Here is a 16,434-nt window from a genome sequence, read left to right on the forward strand (position 1 = left end):
TTTGGTTTTCGAGGTAGGGTCTCACTCTAACCCAGGCTGGTCTTGAATTCACCACAATCCTCCTACCTCTGCCTCCCAAGTTCTGGGATTAAAGGCATGCGCCACTATGCCTGGCCCAAAAATTATTTTTAAAAAATTCTTTTAGATTGGCCGTGGTGGTGCTGCACACCTTTAATCCCAGTACTCAGGAGGCAGAAGTAGGAGAATCACTGTGGGTTCAAGGCCACCCTGAGACTCCATAGTGAATTCCAGAGCAGCCTGGGCTAGAGTGAAAACCTACCTTGAAGCCCCTCCCCCCCAAAAAATTATTTACTTATTTGCAAGTAGAGGGAGATAAGAGAGAAGAGAGACAAAAAGAATGGGCACACCAGGGCCTCCAATCAGAACTCTAGATGCATATTCCTCTTTGTGCATCTGGCTTTATGTAGGTACTGGGAAATTGAACCTGGGCTTTGTGGGAAAGCATCTTAACTGCTAAGACATCTCTCCAACCCCTAAAAAATTAATTTTAAAAAAGATAAATCCCAAGAGGACCTGACAGCAGTGTAAGTCCACAGGAAATTTGTAGTCTGGTCCCTCTGCACAATAGCTGACAGCTTTCTGCATAGGCTTGTCAGGAGGTAAATGTGTTGGCATCATTTAGGTCCAGGTGATAGATACTGTGCTTGGCATTGCCCATTGGAGGCTTGGAGGTTAATGTGATTGTCACCCCTAGAATTGTCTCAGCTTCTAACTGGCAGTGGGGATGGGTGGCTCTGTGCCTATCTGATGGATTAAAAACACCCCTGTGGGAGTGTGAGGCCTCCTCACAGCCCACAGCGTGTCCTATCTGAGGCTCTAATTCCGAGCCCAAGGCCCTTGTATCTTTCCATGTGATTTGTTTCCCTAAAGCAAGTGGAATTGGATTTTGATCCATTAGGCCCATTTAAGCCCTTACTGGAGTAAGATAGCAGGAGGTAATGTAGGTACTGTCACCCACAACCCCAGCAGTCTGCAGTTAGAAAGACCTCAGAGGCGTCACTGGAACCAGTGGCCTTAAAGATGCAGTTCTGGTCAGAGTGGTTTTGCTATGACTAATAGTACTTCAGGGACGTGGGAAAGCCACCCTTCAATTAGTGTTCCTGTTCTCCTTACAGACCACTGTTCAAAACCACATAATACTTTCTCTTTTATTTAGTTTTTTAAAAATATGTTTTATTTATTTATTTAAAAGAGAGAGAAAGAGGTTGAGAGTGAAAGAGAGAATGGGCACGCCAGGCCTCCAGCAAACTCCTGCACGTGCCACCTTGTGCATCTGGCCTATGTGGGTCCAGGCAAACCAGGGTCCTTTGGTGTTGCTAAGCCATCTTCTCCAGCCCCTAATTATTTTTTCATAAGGTAGTTTTTTGTTTTGTTTTGTTTTGTTTTGTTTTGTTTTGTTTTGTTTTGTTTGGGGAACAAGGTCTCTCTTTGAAGCCTAGATTGGCCTCAAACTCTTGATCCTTCTACCTCAGCCTCCAAAACTCTGGGATTATAGGTATGCACCACCATGCCCATCCACACAAGTCCCTCTTAAAACGAGAGTGGAAGCTAGGTATTGTGGTATCTGTCTGTAACCCAGCATTTAGGAAATGGAAGCAGGAGAAATTTGAGTCAGCTTGGGCTACATCTCCAGGCCATTGTGGGCCAACTAGCAAGACCCTGTTTTAAAAACAAAAATGATGCTGCTGGGGAGATGGCACAGTGGGTAAAGTCACTTGCTTGCAAAGCCTGCTGGCCCAGAATTCAATTACCCAGCACCCATTAAAGCCAGACACAAAGTGGTGCATGCATCTGGAGTTCATTTGCAACAGGAAGAGACTGTGGTACACCCATATGCACGTAGGTGTGTGCACACACACAAGTAAATACTTTTTTTTCTAAAAAGAGAAGGTCTAGCCGGGCATGGTGGCACACGCCTTTAATCCCAGCACTCAGGAGGCAGAGGTAGGAGGATTGCCATGAGTTCGAGGCCACCCTGAGACTACATACATTCCAGTTCAGCCTGGGCCAGAGTGAGACCCTACCTCAAAAGAGAGAGGGAGAGAGAGAGAAAGAGAGAGAGATGGTCTAGGAAGGTAGCTCAGTTGAAAAGTGTTTGCTATACAAGTATGAGGGTCTGAATCTGATCATGTAAAGCCCAGTGTGGTAGCCCTCACTGGCCATCCCAGATCTAGGAAAACAAACATGCAGGTGCCTTGGGCTCACTTGCCAGCCAGTAGAGCCTATGGATGAGCTCTAGGCCAATGATTGACCCTGTCTAAAAACTGTGGATAGCATTCCTGAGGAATGATATCCAAGGTTGTCTACTGGCCTCCCCACATGCACATTTACATGCATGCTGACCCCCACCCACAAACACATACATCCACACAACACAGAATCAAACCAAAATAAACCCAAGCCAGAATAAATAAAAGAACAATCATAAAGCCCATAGTGGATACACATTTAGCCATATCATCCCCCTAGGGGACCACTTGGCCCAGGTGCTAAGGCAACATCAAACAAGGCTTCTCTTTTACCTGGTTGCTTAGGCTGTGGCTGGCTTCCCCTTCACCTGTGGCATTTGGAGCTTTTAAAAATAAAGCATTCTGGGGATATGACTCAGTTTGTAGAGTGTCTGCCTAGCATGCCCCAAGCCCTGGATTCATTCCCCAGCACCACTTCAAACCAGACATGGTGGCACTCATCTGTTATCTCAGCACTCGGGAGGCAGAGGCAGGGAGATCAGAAGTTCAAGGTTGTCCTTAGCTATACTTTGGGGCCAGCCTGGGATACATGAGCCCTTATTTCAAAAAACAAACAAAATAAGACAAAACAGCAAAACAATGCAGAACAGGATCTGTTGTTCACCACCATTCCCATATCCCCACTGGGTGTGAGGATGACTTGATGTGGCAAAAGGGACATTTTCTATTTTGATTATTTGAGAGAAAAAGAAAGTATTGGATATGGCAGGCCCTCTTGCCTGCTAACAAACTCCAGATGCATGCACTACTTTGTATATCTGGCTTTATGTAGCTGGATACTGGGGATTCAAACCCTGGGCTGGCAGGCTTTGTAAGCAAGTGCCTTTAACCACTGAGCAATCTCCCCAGCCTCAGTAGGGACATTTTCTACAGTCCTTTTAGCCAGCCCCTTCTACAGCCCTCTGCTGACTGGGTGCAGAGGAAAGGGTCCCTGTAGGGCTGGCCCGCCTCACACACCTTTCTGGTCACTCTTGGATAGTTGACCCAAACTACCTCCTGGATCCTCAAAAGCCTTCCCCCAAGGCCAAAACCAGAGCCTATGAGGTCTTTCTTCCCATACCATCCCCCATGAGGCCCCACCCCTTTCCTTCTGATGTAGAGTTGGGGCATTTTAGCATGAGAGCTGATGATTGCTCTCCAGAGAAGGGTCTTCTGTTACAGCCTGGCTTCAGAGATGGACACACAAGAAGTCTAGTTGACAGGATTGATCCAAGCACTTCTTCAGAGCCTGGAGGAGCACTGGGGTTAGATGTGTGAGGACATGGCTGGAGATGCTTCTAGTGGCTTCCTCTGAGTGCCAGCCAATAGACCATCCCTGGTACCGGCTCAAGGTGCCTGTGAGAAAGGCATGGGGACTGAACATCCGGGAGGGTGGGAGCCCCGAGCTAGGGAAAGCATGGCGCAATTGCACAAGTGAGGTCTACTCCACTTCCCCAACGGGGCCATGATCATGACCAGCTCAGCCTCACTCGCTCCTTACTTCTTTTTTCCTTTCCCTGATAGGTTTGAGCGGTACAGGTCTGGCCGATCAGTTCAGAATGCCAGCAATGGAGTAAGTGTCCCCTGGCGCGCTGTCATCTCCTGAGGCGGGCACATAGCCAGCACATACACACATTAACAACCTGGCCTACTTGTGCCTCACTTCTGGTTTTCTAACCGGGACTACATCTATGGGTAACTGTAGAGCAAGCTCTGATTGGGGGAGAGCTCCCAGACATCCTTGATTGGAGGGCAGTCCACAGCTCTCAGGACAGTTACCATCCTAATGACTCAGTGTACCTTTTGTGAGTGGGGAGGTAAGGGAGCCAGGGTGTGGGGTTTACTGACAGCCTAGGTCTACTGCTCACCCTGGGTCATTGAGGGGAGCCATATTGCATCTGTGCTTGGGAAGCTGTCATGTCTTTCCTCATGAGTGCATGTAGATCCCTACGCAGGTACCTGACAGCGCTTTCCTTGGAGCCCCACCCCAGGATTCAGGCCTCACTGCCAGTGTCATGCCCTGACAGGTCCTGAATGAGGTGACTGAAGACAACTTAATAGACCTGGGCCCTGGCTCTCCTGCGGTGGTGAGCCCCATGGTGGGGAACACAGCACCACCAGCTTCCCTCTCCTCCCAGCTTGCAGGCTTGGGTGAGTGTCTCAAAGTGGAGGAGAATGCCTCTCCCTCACTGCCCTCCTTCCCGGAAGATAGACAGACAGACAGACAGACAGATGATGTAATCTTTTGGTTTTTTTTTTTTTCATGACAGAGTCTCACTCTAGCCTAGGCTGACCTGGTAATCACTTTGTAGTCCCAGGCTGGCCTCACGTTCACAGTGATCCTCCTACCTCTGTGTCCAGGGTGCTGGGATTAAAGGCATGAGTTCTCTTTGTTGGAAAGTCAGAAGAGAGCCTTTGGGAGAATCCATGTGAAGGTATACTCCTGAGTCCCAGTCAGTTGTACCACTTTTGATTTATAACTTCTTTCCTTTATTGGAAAGCAAGGGGGGTGGTATTTGAAATATTTGGAAGTTGTTTTCTTCTGTGTGTGCATGTATGTGTGGGTGCACATATATGCATGGGTACATGTGCACATGTTTGTGCATGTGTGGAGGCTAGGGGTTGACATAAGGTATCTTTCTAATACTTTTATTTATTTATGAGAGGTAGAATAGGTGCATGCAGGGTTCCTGCCACTGCAAATGAACCCCAGATACACATGCTGTTTGGTGCATCTGGCTTTATGGGGGTACTGGGGAGTTGAGCCAAGGCTGGAAGGCTTTGAAAGCAAGTGCCTTTAACCGCTGAGAAATATCCCCAGCCCTTTTGTCTGCGTGGGGGGGGGTGGTATTCAAGGCAGGTCTCATTCTAGCCTAAGCTGACCTGGAATTCACTCTGTACTCCCAGGCAATCCTCCTGTCTCAACCTCCTGACTTCTGTGGCTAAAGAAATGTGCCACCATACCTGTCATTTAAAAAAATATTTTTAGGGCTGGAGAGATGGCTTAGCGGTTAAGCGCTTGCCTGTGAAGCCTAAGGACCCTGGTTCGAGGCTCGGTTCCCCAGGTCCCACGTTAGCCAGATGCACAAGGGGGCGCACGCATCTGGAGTTCGTTTGCAGAGGCTGGAAGTCCTGGCGCGCCCATTCTCTCTCTCTCCCTCTATCTGTCTTTCTCTCTATGTCTGTTGCTCTCAAATAAATAAATAAAAAATGAACAAAAAAAAATAAAAAAAATTTTTTTAGTTATATATTTGTAAGCAGAGAGAGAGAGAAAAACGGACTATGGACACATTAGGGCCTGTGCAAACAAACTCTAGATACATACACCACTTTGTGCATCTGGCATTACATGGATGCTGGGGATTTGAATGTGGGCTGGTAGGCTTTGCAAGCAAGGGCCTTTAACTACTAAGGCTTCTCCCCAACCCCTCCACCTTATTTATTTATTTATTTATTTATTGAAATAGGGTCTCACACTGAACCAAGAGCTTGCTGAGTTAGCTAGACTAGCTAGCCAAGGAGCCCTGCCTCCACCTCCCTTGTGTTGGGATTATAGGCCTTTGTGTAGGTGCTTAGACACAAGCTCAGGTCTTCATGCTCATGCACAAGCATAAGCATGTACCTGCAGAGCCACCTCTTAAACCCCAGTTGTTTGCTTTTTATTTATTTATTTATTTATTTATTTTGTTGTTGTTCATTTTTATTTATTTATTTGAAAGTGATAGAGAGAGTGGGAGAGAAAGAGAGAGGGAATGGGCGTGCCAGGGCTTCCAGCCACTGCAAACGAACTCCAGATGCATGCGCCCCCTTGTGCATCTGGCTAACATGGGACCTGGGGAGTCGAGCCTCGAACCAGGGTCCTTAGGCTTCACAGGCAAGCGCTTAACCGCTAAGCCATCTCTCCAGCCCTGCTTTTTATTTTTTGAGGTGAGCTCAACAGACTGATCTTTTTTTTTTAATTTTTTTATGTGTAAGAGCAAGCAAGAGACAGGGCAGGGAAGAGGGAAGGAATTGACAAGCCAGGGCCTCCAGCCACTGCATTCGACCTCCAGACGCGTGTGCCCTCTTGTGCGCATGTGCAACCTTATACACATGCGTCACTGTGCATCAAGATGGCTTATGTGGGACCTGGAGAGTCAAACATGAGTCCTTAGGCTTTGCAGGCAAGCACTTTAACCACTAAGCCAGCTCTCCAGCCTTGCTTTTTGTTTTTGCATGTGTGTGTGTGCCATATATGTGATGTATGCACATGCATGTGTCCTGTGCACAAAAATGAGGAGGGCAGAAAAAGACAATGGGTTTCTTTATTGTTCTTCTGTGTTCCTTGAGATAGAGTTTCTCACTAAACCTGCAGCTGTCATTTTCTGACAGACTGGCTGACTAGCTAGCTCCAGTGATCCTCCTGTCTCAGCTCTCCATAGGACTGAGGTTACATATGTATGTAGCCATTCATAACTTTTTAAAAATATTTTATTTTTATTTATTTAACAGAGAGAGAGAAAGAGAGAAAGGGCACGCCAGGGCCTCTAGCCATTACAAAGGAACTCCAGATGTGTGCCCCCCTTATGCCTCTGGCTAGTGTGGGTCCTGGGGAAGTGAACCTGTGTCCTTTGGCTTTGCAGGCAAATGCCTTAACTGCTAAGCCATCCCTCCAGCCCCACAACTTTTTACATGGGTACTTGGGATCAAAGTCAGGTAGTGTCAGGTCTTCTCAGATACTTGCATGGCAAGTACTTGTACCTGCTGAAGCATTTCCCCAAGGCTGTTGTTTGCTCTTTTCTTTTTTTTCCAAGACAAACATTATTTTGACTTCCTTTTAAAAAATATATTTTTGTGTCTTTTAAATTTATTTGAGAGAGACAGAGAAGCAGAGGGAGGGGTGGGGGATGGAAGGAGGGAGGGAGGGAGAATGGGCGTCCAGCTGCTGCAAACAAACTCTAGATGCATGTACCAGATGCATCTGGCTTTCATGGGTCCTGGCAAATCGAACCTGGGTCCTTTGGCTTTGTAGGCAAGTGCCTTAACCACTAAGCCATCTCTCCAGCCTTGTTGTTTGCTTTTAAAAAATACTTTATTTTTATTTATTGATTTATTAGAGAAAAAGAGAGAGGGAGAGAGATAATGGGTATGCCAGGGCCTCTGGCTACTGCAAATGAACTCCAGACACATGTGCCACCTTGTGCATTTAGCTTACGTGGGTTCTGGGGATTTGAACCTAGGTCCTTAGGCTTCTCAGGCAAGAGCCTTAACTGCTAAGCCATCTCTCCAGCACTGTTTAATTTTTTTTGAAGGGGGGATTTTCAAGGTAGGGTCTCACTCTAGCCCAGGCTGACCTGAAATTTACAATGGAATCCCAGGATGGCCTCAAACTCATGGCGATCCTCCTACCTCTGCTTCCTGAGTGCTGGGATTAAAGGCATATGCCATCACACCCGGCTCCTGTTTACTTTTTAAAGAAAGGTAGCCTGCCATGTTTTATCTGGAATATTCTTTTACGGTTGAGATGATTTGTTTTGGATTAACAAGGCTAAACATGGCTAATAGGTCTTTGCTTACTAGCTGCTTAGAACACAGGTTTGAAAAAGTTTCCCAACAGGAGGCCCTGGTGTACTTGTGTTCTCATCCTTTCTTTCTCCCTCCCTCTCTTTCTCCCTCCTTGCAATTAAATGAATTTTTTTTTGAAAAATAGAGGGCTGGCCAATGTGGTGGTGCATGTCTTTAATCCTAGCACTCAGGAGGCAGAGGTAGTAGAATTGCTGTGTGTTTGAGGCCACCCTGAGACTACATAGTGAATTCCAGGTCAGCCTGGGCTAGAGTGAGACCCTACCTCAAAAAAACAAACAAACAGAGGGAGAGAATTACCATGGGATTTTTTTTTATAATTATGGAAAATGTTAATAAAAATTTAAAAATTAAAAAAAAAAAAAAACAAAAAAGGACTGGAGAGATGGATGAGTGGTTAAGATGCTTGCCTGAAAAGACTAAGATGCCGAGTTCAGATGCACAAGATGGCACATGTGTCCCGAGTTCATTTGTAGTGTGGCTGGAGACCATAGTGCAACCATTCTCTCTCTCCCTCTCTCTCTCTCTCTCTCTCTCTCTCTCTCTCTCTCTCTCTCTCTTCCTTTCTCTCTCTCTGTGCATCTTTGTCTCTCACACTGTCTCAGATAAGAAATAAAATATTTAAACAGATTGCTTCAAAAAGAAAGAAAAAGCTGCTAAAGCCACAGTGACACTAAAACCATGAACCTGTGACGGGTCAGCAGTGTCTGCACTAGGCTGGGAGACAGGAAGTGGCAGCCCTGATGTACACGCCTTCCTGGAATATTCCACAACCTCAAGTGTTCCATTGTCTGAAACCCAAGATAAATTCCTTACTTTTCCACAATGAAAGCGTGTGTGTGTGTGTGTGTGTGTGTGTGTGTGTGTGTGTGTGTAAAACCTTGTGTACTTCTATACCGAATGATACAAAGTTCTAGAAAGTTAAATTATAAGACTGGCATAACCAACAAGCATGGTCCTCAAAAATTCTTCCTCTATCTTGATTTTCTATTTCCTTTTTGCTTAGTATTTCTATCTTGAGATGGAAAAATAGCCTAGTTGGTAAAGCACATGCCTTGCAAGCATGAGGGCCTGAGTTCAAACCTCAAAATCCATGTTAAAAAAAAAAAAAAGCCAGGTATCCAAGCCTGTAATTCCAGCAATAGGGAGTCAGAGAAAAGCAGACTCCTTGGGGCTCACTGGCCAGTGTGGCCTACTTGGTGAATTCCAGACAAATTAGAGAGCCTGTCTTTAAAAATATTTTTTCTTATTTTTTATTAACATTTTCCATAATTATAAAAAATATCCCATGGTAATACCCTCCCCCCCCCCCCCACTTTCCCCTTTGAAACTCCATTCTCCATTATATCCCCTCCCCATCCCCATCTCAATCAGTCTCTTTTATTTTGATGTCATGGTCTTTTCCTCCTTTTATGATGGTCTTGTGTAGGTAGTGTCAGGCACTATGAAGTCATGGATATCCGGGCCATTTTATGTCTGGAGGGAGCACGTTGTAAGGAGTCCTACCCTTCCTTTGGCTCTTACATTCTTCCCGCCACCTCTTCTGAATTAGACCCTGAGCCTTGGAAGGTGTGATTGAGATGCAACTCAGTACTCCAGTCACTTCTTTCCAGCACTATGATATAAAAATATATTTTTTAAAAAGATGGATAATGACTTTGGAATGACACTGGAAGGTTGACCTCTGGTCCACACACACACACACACACACACACACACACACATGTGCATATACACACACAATATTTTCTGTTTTCCTTCACTTCAATTGAATTAAGCTTTTATTTGATGGCTTGTCAGTGGCTGTAATTATAGTGTCTCAAGATTTCCTCTATTTGTAGCCATATTTCCCTAACTAAACAGATGTCTCTGCCTTTAATCCATTCAGCTGATGGTATGTGTGTGTTTGATTTTTTTGAGCAGCTGGCCTGGAACTATATAGATCAGACTGGTCTTGAATTCATGGCAATCCTCCTGCCTAAGCCGCCCAAATGCTGGGATTACAGTTCTAAGCCACCAAGCCCAGCTCAAGCCACCAGATTTAATACTAAAGTTCAAAGTGGATTCTGCCACCTCACTTCTCAAAAAAAATGTCTGGTACATTTCCATCAGTCCCTTTACCTGGCACCGAGGCACCTCACTGGCCATCTGCTTCCCGTCTGGCCTTCCAGACTCTGGCCTTTGTCTCCTTCCGCTTCTCCCGTTAGCATAGCCACATTTGTCTCGAAAGACCTACCCTTCATGGGCCTTGAGTCTCTCCCTACACTGAAGCTCAGCATTGTGTAGGTTTGTTCCTCCCATCTGCTTGTAATCCAATGAGTGTCTGAGGCCACAGACTGTGTCAGATTCCACCTGGTCTACTCAAGCTCTAACTCTGAACATGGGTGCCTAAGATGTAGCTTCCAAATTGAGTAATTGGCCCAGGTCCTTAGGCATTAATGACTGAGTGAATTGGGGGCAGGCAGGTGAAAAAGGCCTGGAGAGAAAGCTGTAGGTATGCTGATCCTGATCCCCACCTTGTTATAGCGCAAATTCTTCCTTCTGTCCAGGACACCTCTTTCCCTTCTAGAGTAGTTTCAGGGTCAAGGACAGTGCTGTCCTCCCCTGGGACCTCCCCTGGCTTCTGTACATGCTGCACTGGAGGGCTGAGGATGGCCCTGTCACCACACACACTCTTAAGCCACTGGGCTGTCCTCCTGACTTTGAGGCCCATATTTTGTTCTCATCTGACTCTTGTTTTGTTATCACAGACTTAGGGACAGAGAGTGTCAGTGGCACCCTCAGTTCACTTCAGCAGTGTAACCCTCATGACGGCTTTGACGTGTTTGCCCAGACCAGAGGGAACTCCTTGGCTGAGCAGCGCAAGAGGTATGTGGGGCCCTTTCTACAGAAGCTGGAGACCATGGGGAATTGACCCAGGCCTAGCCACAGGCTAATACAAAAAGGCCTTTGCTTTTCCAGATCTAAGAGTGCTGGAAATGTTAAAATATGGCTGTGGAGATGGCATTTACTGCTGTGGTTGAATGAATGTCAGCCTGCCCCCATGGTCCTCCACCCTGGGGGTTGTCTGTGGTATCACTCTTCTGTCACTCACAGGAGACTACTTTCTTTCCTGCTCATGCCAGAGGCTGCCTCAACCAGCCTCTCCTCTGGAGGAGTCTGGGGTCAGGGGATCATAGTTAGTTACCCAGATCCATGCAAGATTTAACTGCTTGAAAAGAAAAATGACCAGTGGCTGGGTGTGGTGGCACATGCCTTTAATCCCAGCATTTGGGAGGCAGAGGTAGAAGGATCGCTGTGAGTTTGAGATGACCCTGAGACTACATAGTGAATTCAGGTCAGCCTGGGTTAGAGTGAGACCCCACCTCAAAAAACAAAAACAAAAGGCCAGAACCTGATAAGAATGTGACCAGTTAGCAATATGTGTATTTTTTTTTAAAGTTCTTAATAAAGTGATCAGGGTAGAGGCTCCTCTCACAATAGCTGTAGCCATGGTGAGCCAAATGGAACTGGGAGAGTTGATTCCAACATAGCCCTTGAAATTTAGGGAGGCATAGAGCATGCCTTCCTCCAGGTCCAAAAGAGGTCACTGCTTGTAAAATAAGAGTCACACTTATTTTGACTGATGTAGCCCCTCCCTCTAAGGGCTTCCAGCACATTTTGGAACCCTTCTCGTGAGCTTCAGAGAGACCACAGTGTCTCTTTAGCATCTTCCCAATCCATGCTTATACCTGAGGAGAAGGAGCTGTGGAATAGAAGGGGGGTCACAGGTCACCACCACACTCCCTGCATCCTCTAGGAAAGAACTCACTGCTTGCGCTGATTGTCTCCAGGGTCACCTATGAGGATCCCCAGGCTGTTGGAGAACTCTCTTCTGCACTAGACAGTCGGAAACAGAGCTCAGAAGTGGTAGGTCTTTAAGCCTGTTTTTCTGGTCGGAGTCTTCTGGAGAGAAAGGCAGGCAGGTTGGTAAAGCTGGCTGGATAATGCAGCCGAAGCGGGCTTGCATAGATGGCGGGGAGAGGAAAGGAGAGACCCACAGAGCACCTGTGTGCCACAAGGTAAGACTTCACTGAGTCCCCCATCCTATGAGGGGCTACTCCTGTCATATACAAAAAGAAGCAGACCCAGATAGTCATTAAAGAGAAGGTGGAGAGGCAGGCCTGGGAAAGTGGTTCAGTAGCTAATGGTATTTGCTTGCAAAGTCTGAAGCTTGGGTTCAAGTTCCAAGCCACTCGAATACGCCAGATGCAAAAAGTATCTGGTGTTTGTTTGGAGCAACAGGAGGCCGTGGCACATACATACATGTGCAAATAAATAGAAATTTTAAAAGGAAAGAGATAACGGTGACAAGGAAAGAGCAGGCCGCATGTGGGGTCCTATCCCAGCAATGTCTACCTCGAATCCCTATTCTTTCTACTGCAGTCACCAAACTTTTGGGATGTGGATCTGCTATGGCCAGATAAGGCTTCTGTTCACATGTTACAGTGCCCTGGTGTAGGCAGTGCGCTCACAGAATAATGACCTTCACAAGGAAGGTGAATGCTGAGCTTAGCCACCTGTCTACTGGCCTAGCAAAGCAGTACCAACCCCAGGGGAAGGCGGGTGGCGGTTAGGACTCTTTGGAGAGCCAAAGCACTGAGGAGGTATCTGGGAGAGCATACTGGGAAGCTATGGTCTTAGAGGGAGTGAAAAGTAAGTGGCAGGGCACTTTGAAATAAAGAGTGGGCCTGGCATGGTGGTACACATCTGTAATCCCAGCAGTCAGAAGACCAAGGTAGGAGGATCGCCATGAGTTCGAGACCAGCCTAAGACTACATAGTGAATACTAGGTCAGCCTGGGTAACAGTGAGACCTTACCTCAAAAAAAAAAAAAAAGAAAGAAAGAAAGAAAGAAAAGAAAAGAAAAGAAAGAAAAAAGGAAAGAAAGAAAGAAAGGAAAGGAAATAGAGAATGGCATCTGTGTTAGCCCCAAACCACAGCTGTAAGATTTCAGATCCCAGTGGGGAAAGGACTTGTGTCTATGAAGTCTTTACAGATGTCTTTCTTTTGAGCCTGCCCAGGAAATGTGTGGGAATGCTTGCCTGTCTGCAGGGCAGGAAGAAGGAGGGCTCCCAGGACAGCTGCTCACTACAGCGGGAACTCCCATCAGCCCCCCTTAGTCTGGGATGGAAAGGGAATAGTGCCCATTCGTCCACTAGACAGGGAGGGTTAAAGTGCGCTTTGCTTCCTGCACATCATTTCCCAGCCTACTGCAGCCCTAGTACAAACCAACTCAGGTGGGCAGAACAGCTAGCTCTGACTGGACTCTTCTGAGTTGCTGTGCAACCCTCTGCATTAGCCACCAGGGGGTGCAGAAGAGTAGGTCTGCTGCCATGGGCTCTCTGGTAAGCTGGGGTCCTTGGTGCTACTTGCCATCCATGCAGTAGTTGCGGTAGCTTCTCTCATTACTATAGACTCCCTTTGCACCTAACCCAGCAAGGGAATTAGAGAGCCAGGTTTCAATCCTTCCAGGGCCCTGCTTGGTAAAGTCAAGAATGCCTCCTGCTCTGAGTTGACCCAGGCCTAGAGTAGCCTTGCCCCCCAGCCAGGCCTTTTGCTTTCCATCCTGAATCCAGGGCCTGCCCCATCATGACAGCATATGTCCTGCACCTCCCCTGTTACTAGCAGTGCTCAGTCTTGGATCCAAGTCCAGAAGACGTGGTTGACTTCTCACCCTTTACCCTTTGGGTGCGTGGCTTGGCCTGGCTCCCTTTTTCCAAAGGTCCTGATGACTCCAGCAGATTACTCCATGGTGATAGGCAGACTGCTGTTCCTGTTGTTGATCACTGGCCTCGGCAAGACAGGGTAGCAGGGCACAGGGCAGCCATGTGTTTTTGTGTGGGGGCACATGCCTCACATGCTGCTGTGACCCCTTCTGGCCATCTGGACCAAGGGAGAAATTGAGAACACAGAGGAGGAGTGAAGATTGTATAGCTATATGTCTATAAGATTCTACCATATCAGCATTTCTAAATAGTTTACCATTTTAAAAAGTGATAGACAGGGTATCTCAGTGGCAGAGAACTTGCCTAGTACACCAGCCTCACTAAACAAACAAACAAGTAGCAACAACCAAGTTAAGAGTTTAGAAAAAGTGACAGGTGTGATGGTACACACCTTTAATCCCAGGACTTGGGTGCCTGAGATAGGAGCATCACTGTGAGTTTGAGGCCAGCCTGGGCTATAGAGTGAGTTCCAGGTCAGCCTGTCCTAGAGTGAGATCCTGCTTTAAAAAGAAAAAGAGTTTAGGGAAAGAATACTATAGGCAACTAGACAGTACAAAAAAACAAGACAAATAAAAAATGCAGAATAAATTAGAAAGAAGTCAAAACCAAAACAATTTTTCAGAAGCCATTTTTTTTTTTCTGAGGTAGGGCCTCACTCTAGTCCAGGCTGATCTGGAATTCACTACGTAGTCTCAGGGTGGCCTCAAACTCATGGTGATCCACCTACCTCTGCTTCCCTAGGGCTGGGATTAAAGGCGTGCACCACCATACCCGGCTGGAAGCTGGTTCTTTGAAAGCTGACTCCTTAAGCTCAGCTTGGTAGCAACACACCTACAACCCGGCACTCAGGAGGCGAAGTCAACAGGATCAGTAGCTCAAGGCCGCCTATGGGGGGGGAGAGTGGTGTCAAAGGAGGAGGGAAATGGGGGGGATAAGAGAGGGAAAAGGAGCAGGAGAAGAAAAAGAGAAAAGAAAAAGACAGGTTATCCCTTCCCCACCAAGTAACCTATCAAGATATTCAAAAGAATAGCCCTGGGTTTCTTCCTGGGCCTCATGAAGACTCTCCAAGTGTCCAGGGGCAGTTGGCATGAGCATTTGTTACCCTGCCTAGGACTCATGATTACTGAATTCTCCTTCCTGTTCCAGGCAGGTAAGAGGGATAGTGGGTAGTATCTGGTCATATTCCCTTATATGACCAACTGTCAAGTCAGAACAGTGTCTTTTCTGCCCCACAATATGTGCTATGACATCTTATCTTGGGTCTTTCCTGTGACTTTTCTTTCTGGGACTTTTCTGTACTCGGCCCAGCAGAGAGGGAAAGGTGGGGATTCTGACCTGGAGCCCATAGACAGCTGGCTCATGACCCAAGGAATGGTGAGGAGCTGCAGCTGAGTGTACCTGCTGTCCCCCCCAGCCCTCACCTGTATAACAGTCTGCATCTTCCTCTTGCTGCCTGCCAGGCTCTGTGACCAGAAGGATATGCAACAGTCCCTCCTTCTGAGGGTGCTGAAAAATTTCCCTCCTGTCTGTGTGGAATGTCCTCAAGGCCTCTTGCTTCTAGCCCCAGAAACACCTTCCTTGGTTTTCTGTTGAAGCCTGTGTTCCTAGGCCTTCAGGGGCTGTGATGTTAGCAGGAATGAAGGGAGGGCCCTTACCTCCTCTGGCAGTCTCTGGAGCTCTTGGCAGTATTCATTTTTTTTCAGGATGAGCACAAGTATTGTGGTTCATGCTTGGGAGGGAACAATCCCGAAGGCGCAGACTTAACATGGCCAGTCAGAGAAGCACCCTTGTGCCCTGCACCTAGGAATTTGGCCCTAGGTTTGGTGGGCTTTTGAATAGAATAAAATTTCCCCCAAAGGCCTTGAGACCACTTGCAGAAATACACGCATGGTAGGAACCAAGTGAAGAGAAGACAAAGCCAGGGAGAGCAGTAGGAATGACACTTTTGTGGCAGAGGCCTAGGAGGTCTTTCTCACCTCATCTGTCAAGTGGCCCAGAGCCTGGTGCATGGAGCAGAGGTGACTTACCTGCAGGCTACGAGCCTTGGGGTGACCACTTCACTACCAAGCATGAACCAAAGCTCCAGGTGCCTGTGGTGGGGCTGAAGCCACTGAGGATATAGTGAAAGAAGCTGGTGACCACAGTGGACAAATGGACCTCGGAGATGGGATCAGGGAAATGTGTAACCAGAGCTGCCCAGATAGGCAGATGTCCATGCAGGGTATCACGGAGCCATGTGCCCAAGAAAGACTGAGCCATGGCTGCAGACAACTCGTGCACAGTGGCACTTGGGCTAGCCTGCTCCTGGCAGCAGCGCACCTTTGCCCTGAGCAGGAAGGTAGCTGTTCTTGCATTGTATCCAAGGCCATTACTGGAGCTGTGGTTGGCCCCTCACTTCTTTCTCAGGATCAGGCTGAGCCCTGGACTTCGAGCAGACTTTCTAGAGATCATGTCCCTTTACTGTCAAAATTGGGGCGTTCCAGCTGTGTGCACTTGAACCTGTTGATCCTGCAAAAGAAGGATACTGCCTTGTCGACTGCCCTGAATGTGACCTGGCCATTGGCAGTGGCTCCTGCCTCTCTGCCCTTACTGGCCTCTTCCCCATTATAAAGCTCCACTCTTCAATTTCCCAGAAACAACCCCAACTAACAGCTAACCTGGCATCTCACCTTCCTGCCTACAGTTTTGTTTTGTTTTTTTTTCTTTTAAAACAATGTGTATTAATGGCTTTGCCTTACTTCCCATAGTACAGAAACCCTGTCTTGCCAAACCTCTTGAGTACAAATTCTTTACATGGAAACTTTTTGTACTACTGAGTGAGACTAGAGGCTTGTGGAGTATTCCTCATGTTGGGT

The 16,434-nt window shown here is 47.2% G+C and overlaps 1 protein-coding gene across 4 annotated transcripts in view; it reads left to right on the forward strand.

Annotated features, from left to right (window-relative positions):
* Tom1l2 (target of myb1 like 2 membrane trafficking protein) overlaps window positions 1-16,434 on the forward strand; it is a 167,236-nt gene that overhangs the window by 139,379 nt on the left and 11,423 nt on the right. For 2 of the 4 annotated variants that reach the window (XM_004669044.2, XM_004669045.2), the window contains exons 9-12: window positions 3,774-3,822; window positions 4,277-4,400; window positions 10,562-10,679; window positions 11,645-11,720. In XM_004669044.2, coding sequence (XP_004669101.1) covers window positions 3,774-3,822; window positions 4,277-4,400; window positions 10,562-10,679; window positions 11,645-11,720 — 367 coding nt within the window. Of the gene's footprint in view, window positions 1-3,773; window positions 3,823-4,276; window positions 4,401-10,561; window positions 10,680-11,644; window positions 11,721-14,887; window positions 14,954-16,434 lie in introns of all 4 variants that reach the window. The other 2 variants (XM_045130688.1, XM_045130689.1) reach the window with 2 other exon arrangements.

Source organism: Jaculus jaculus, chromosome 12 (genome assembly GCF_020740685.1).
Source record: "Jaculus jaculus isolate mJacJac1 chromosome 12, mJacJac1.mat.Y.cur, whole genome shotgun sequence".
NCBI lineage: Eukaryota > Metazoa > Chordata > Mammalia > Rodentia > Dipodidae > Jaculus > Jaculus jaculus.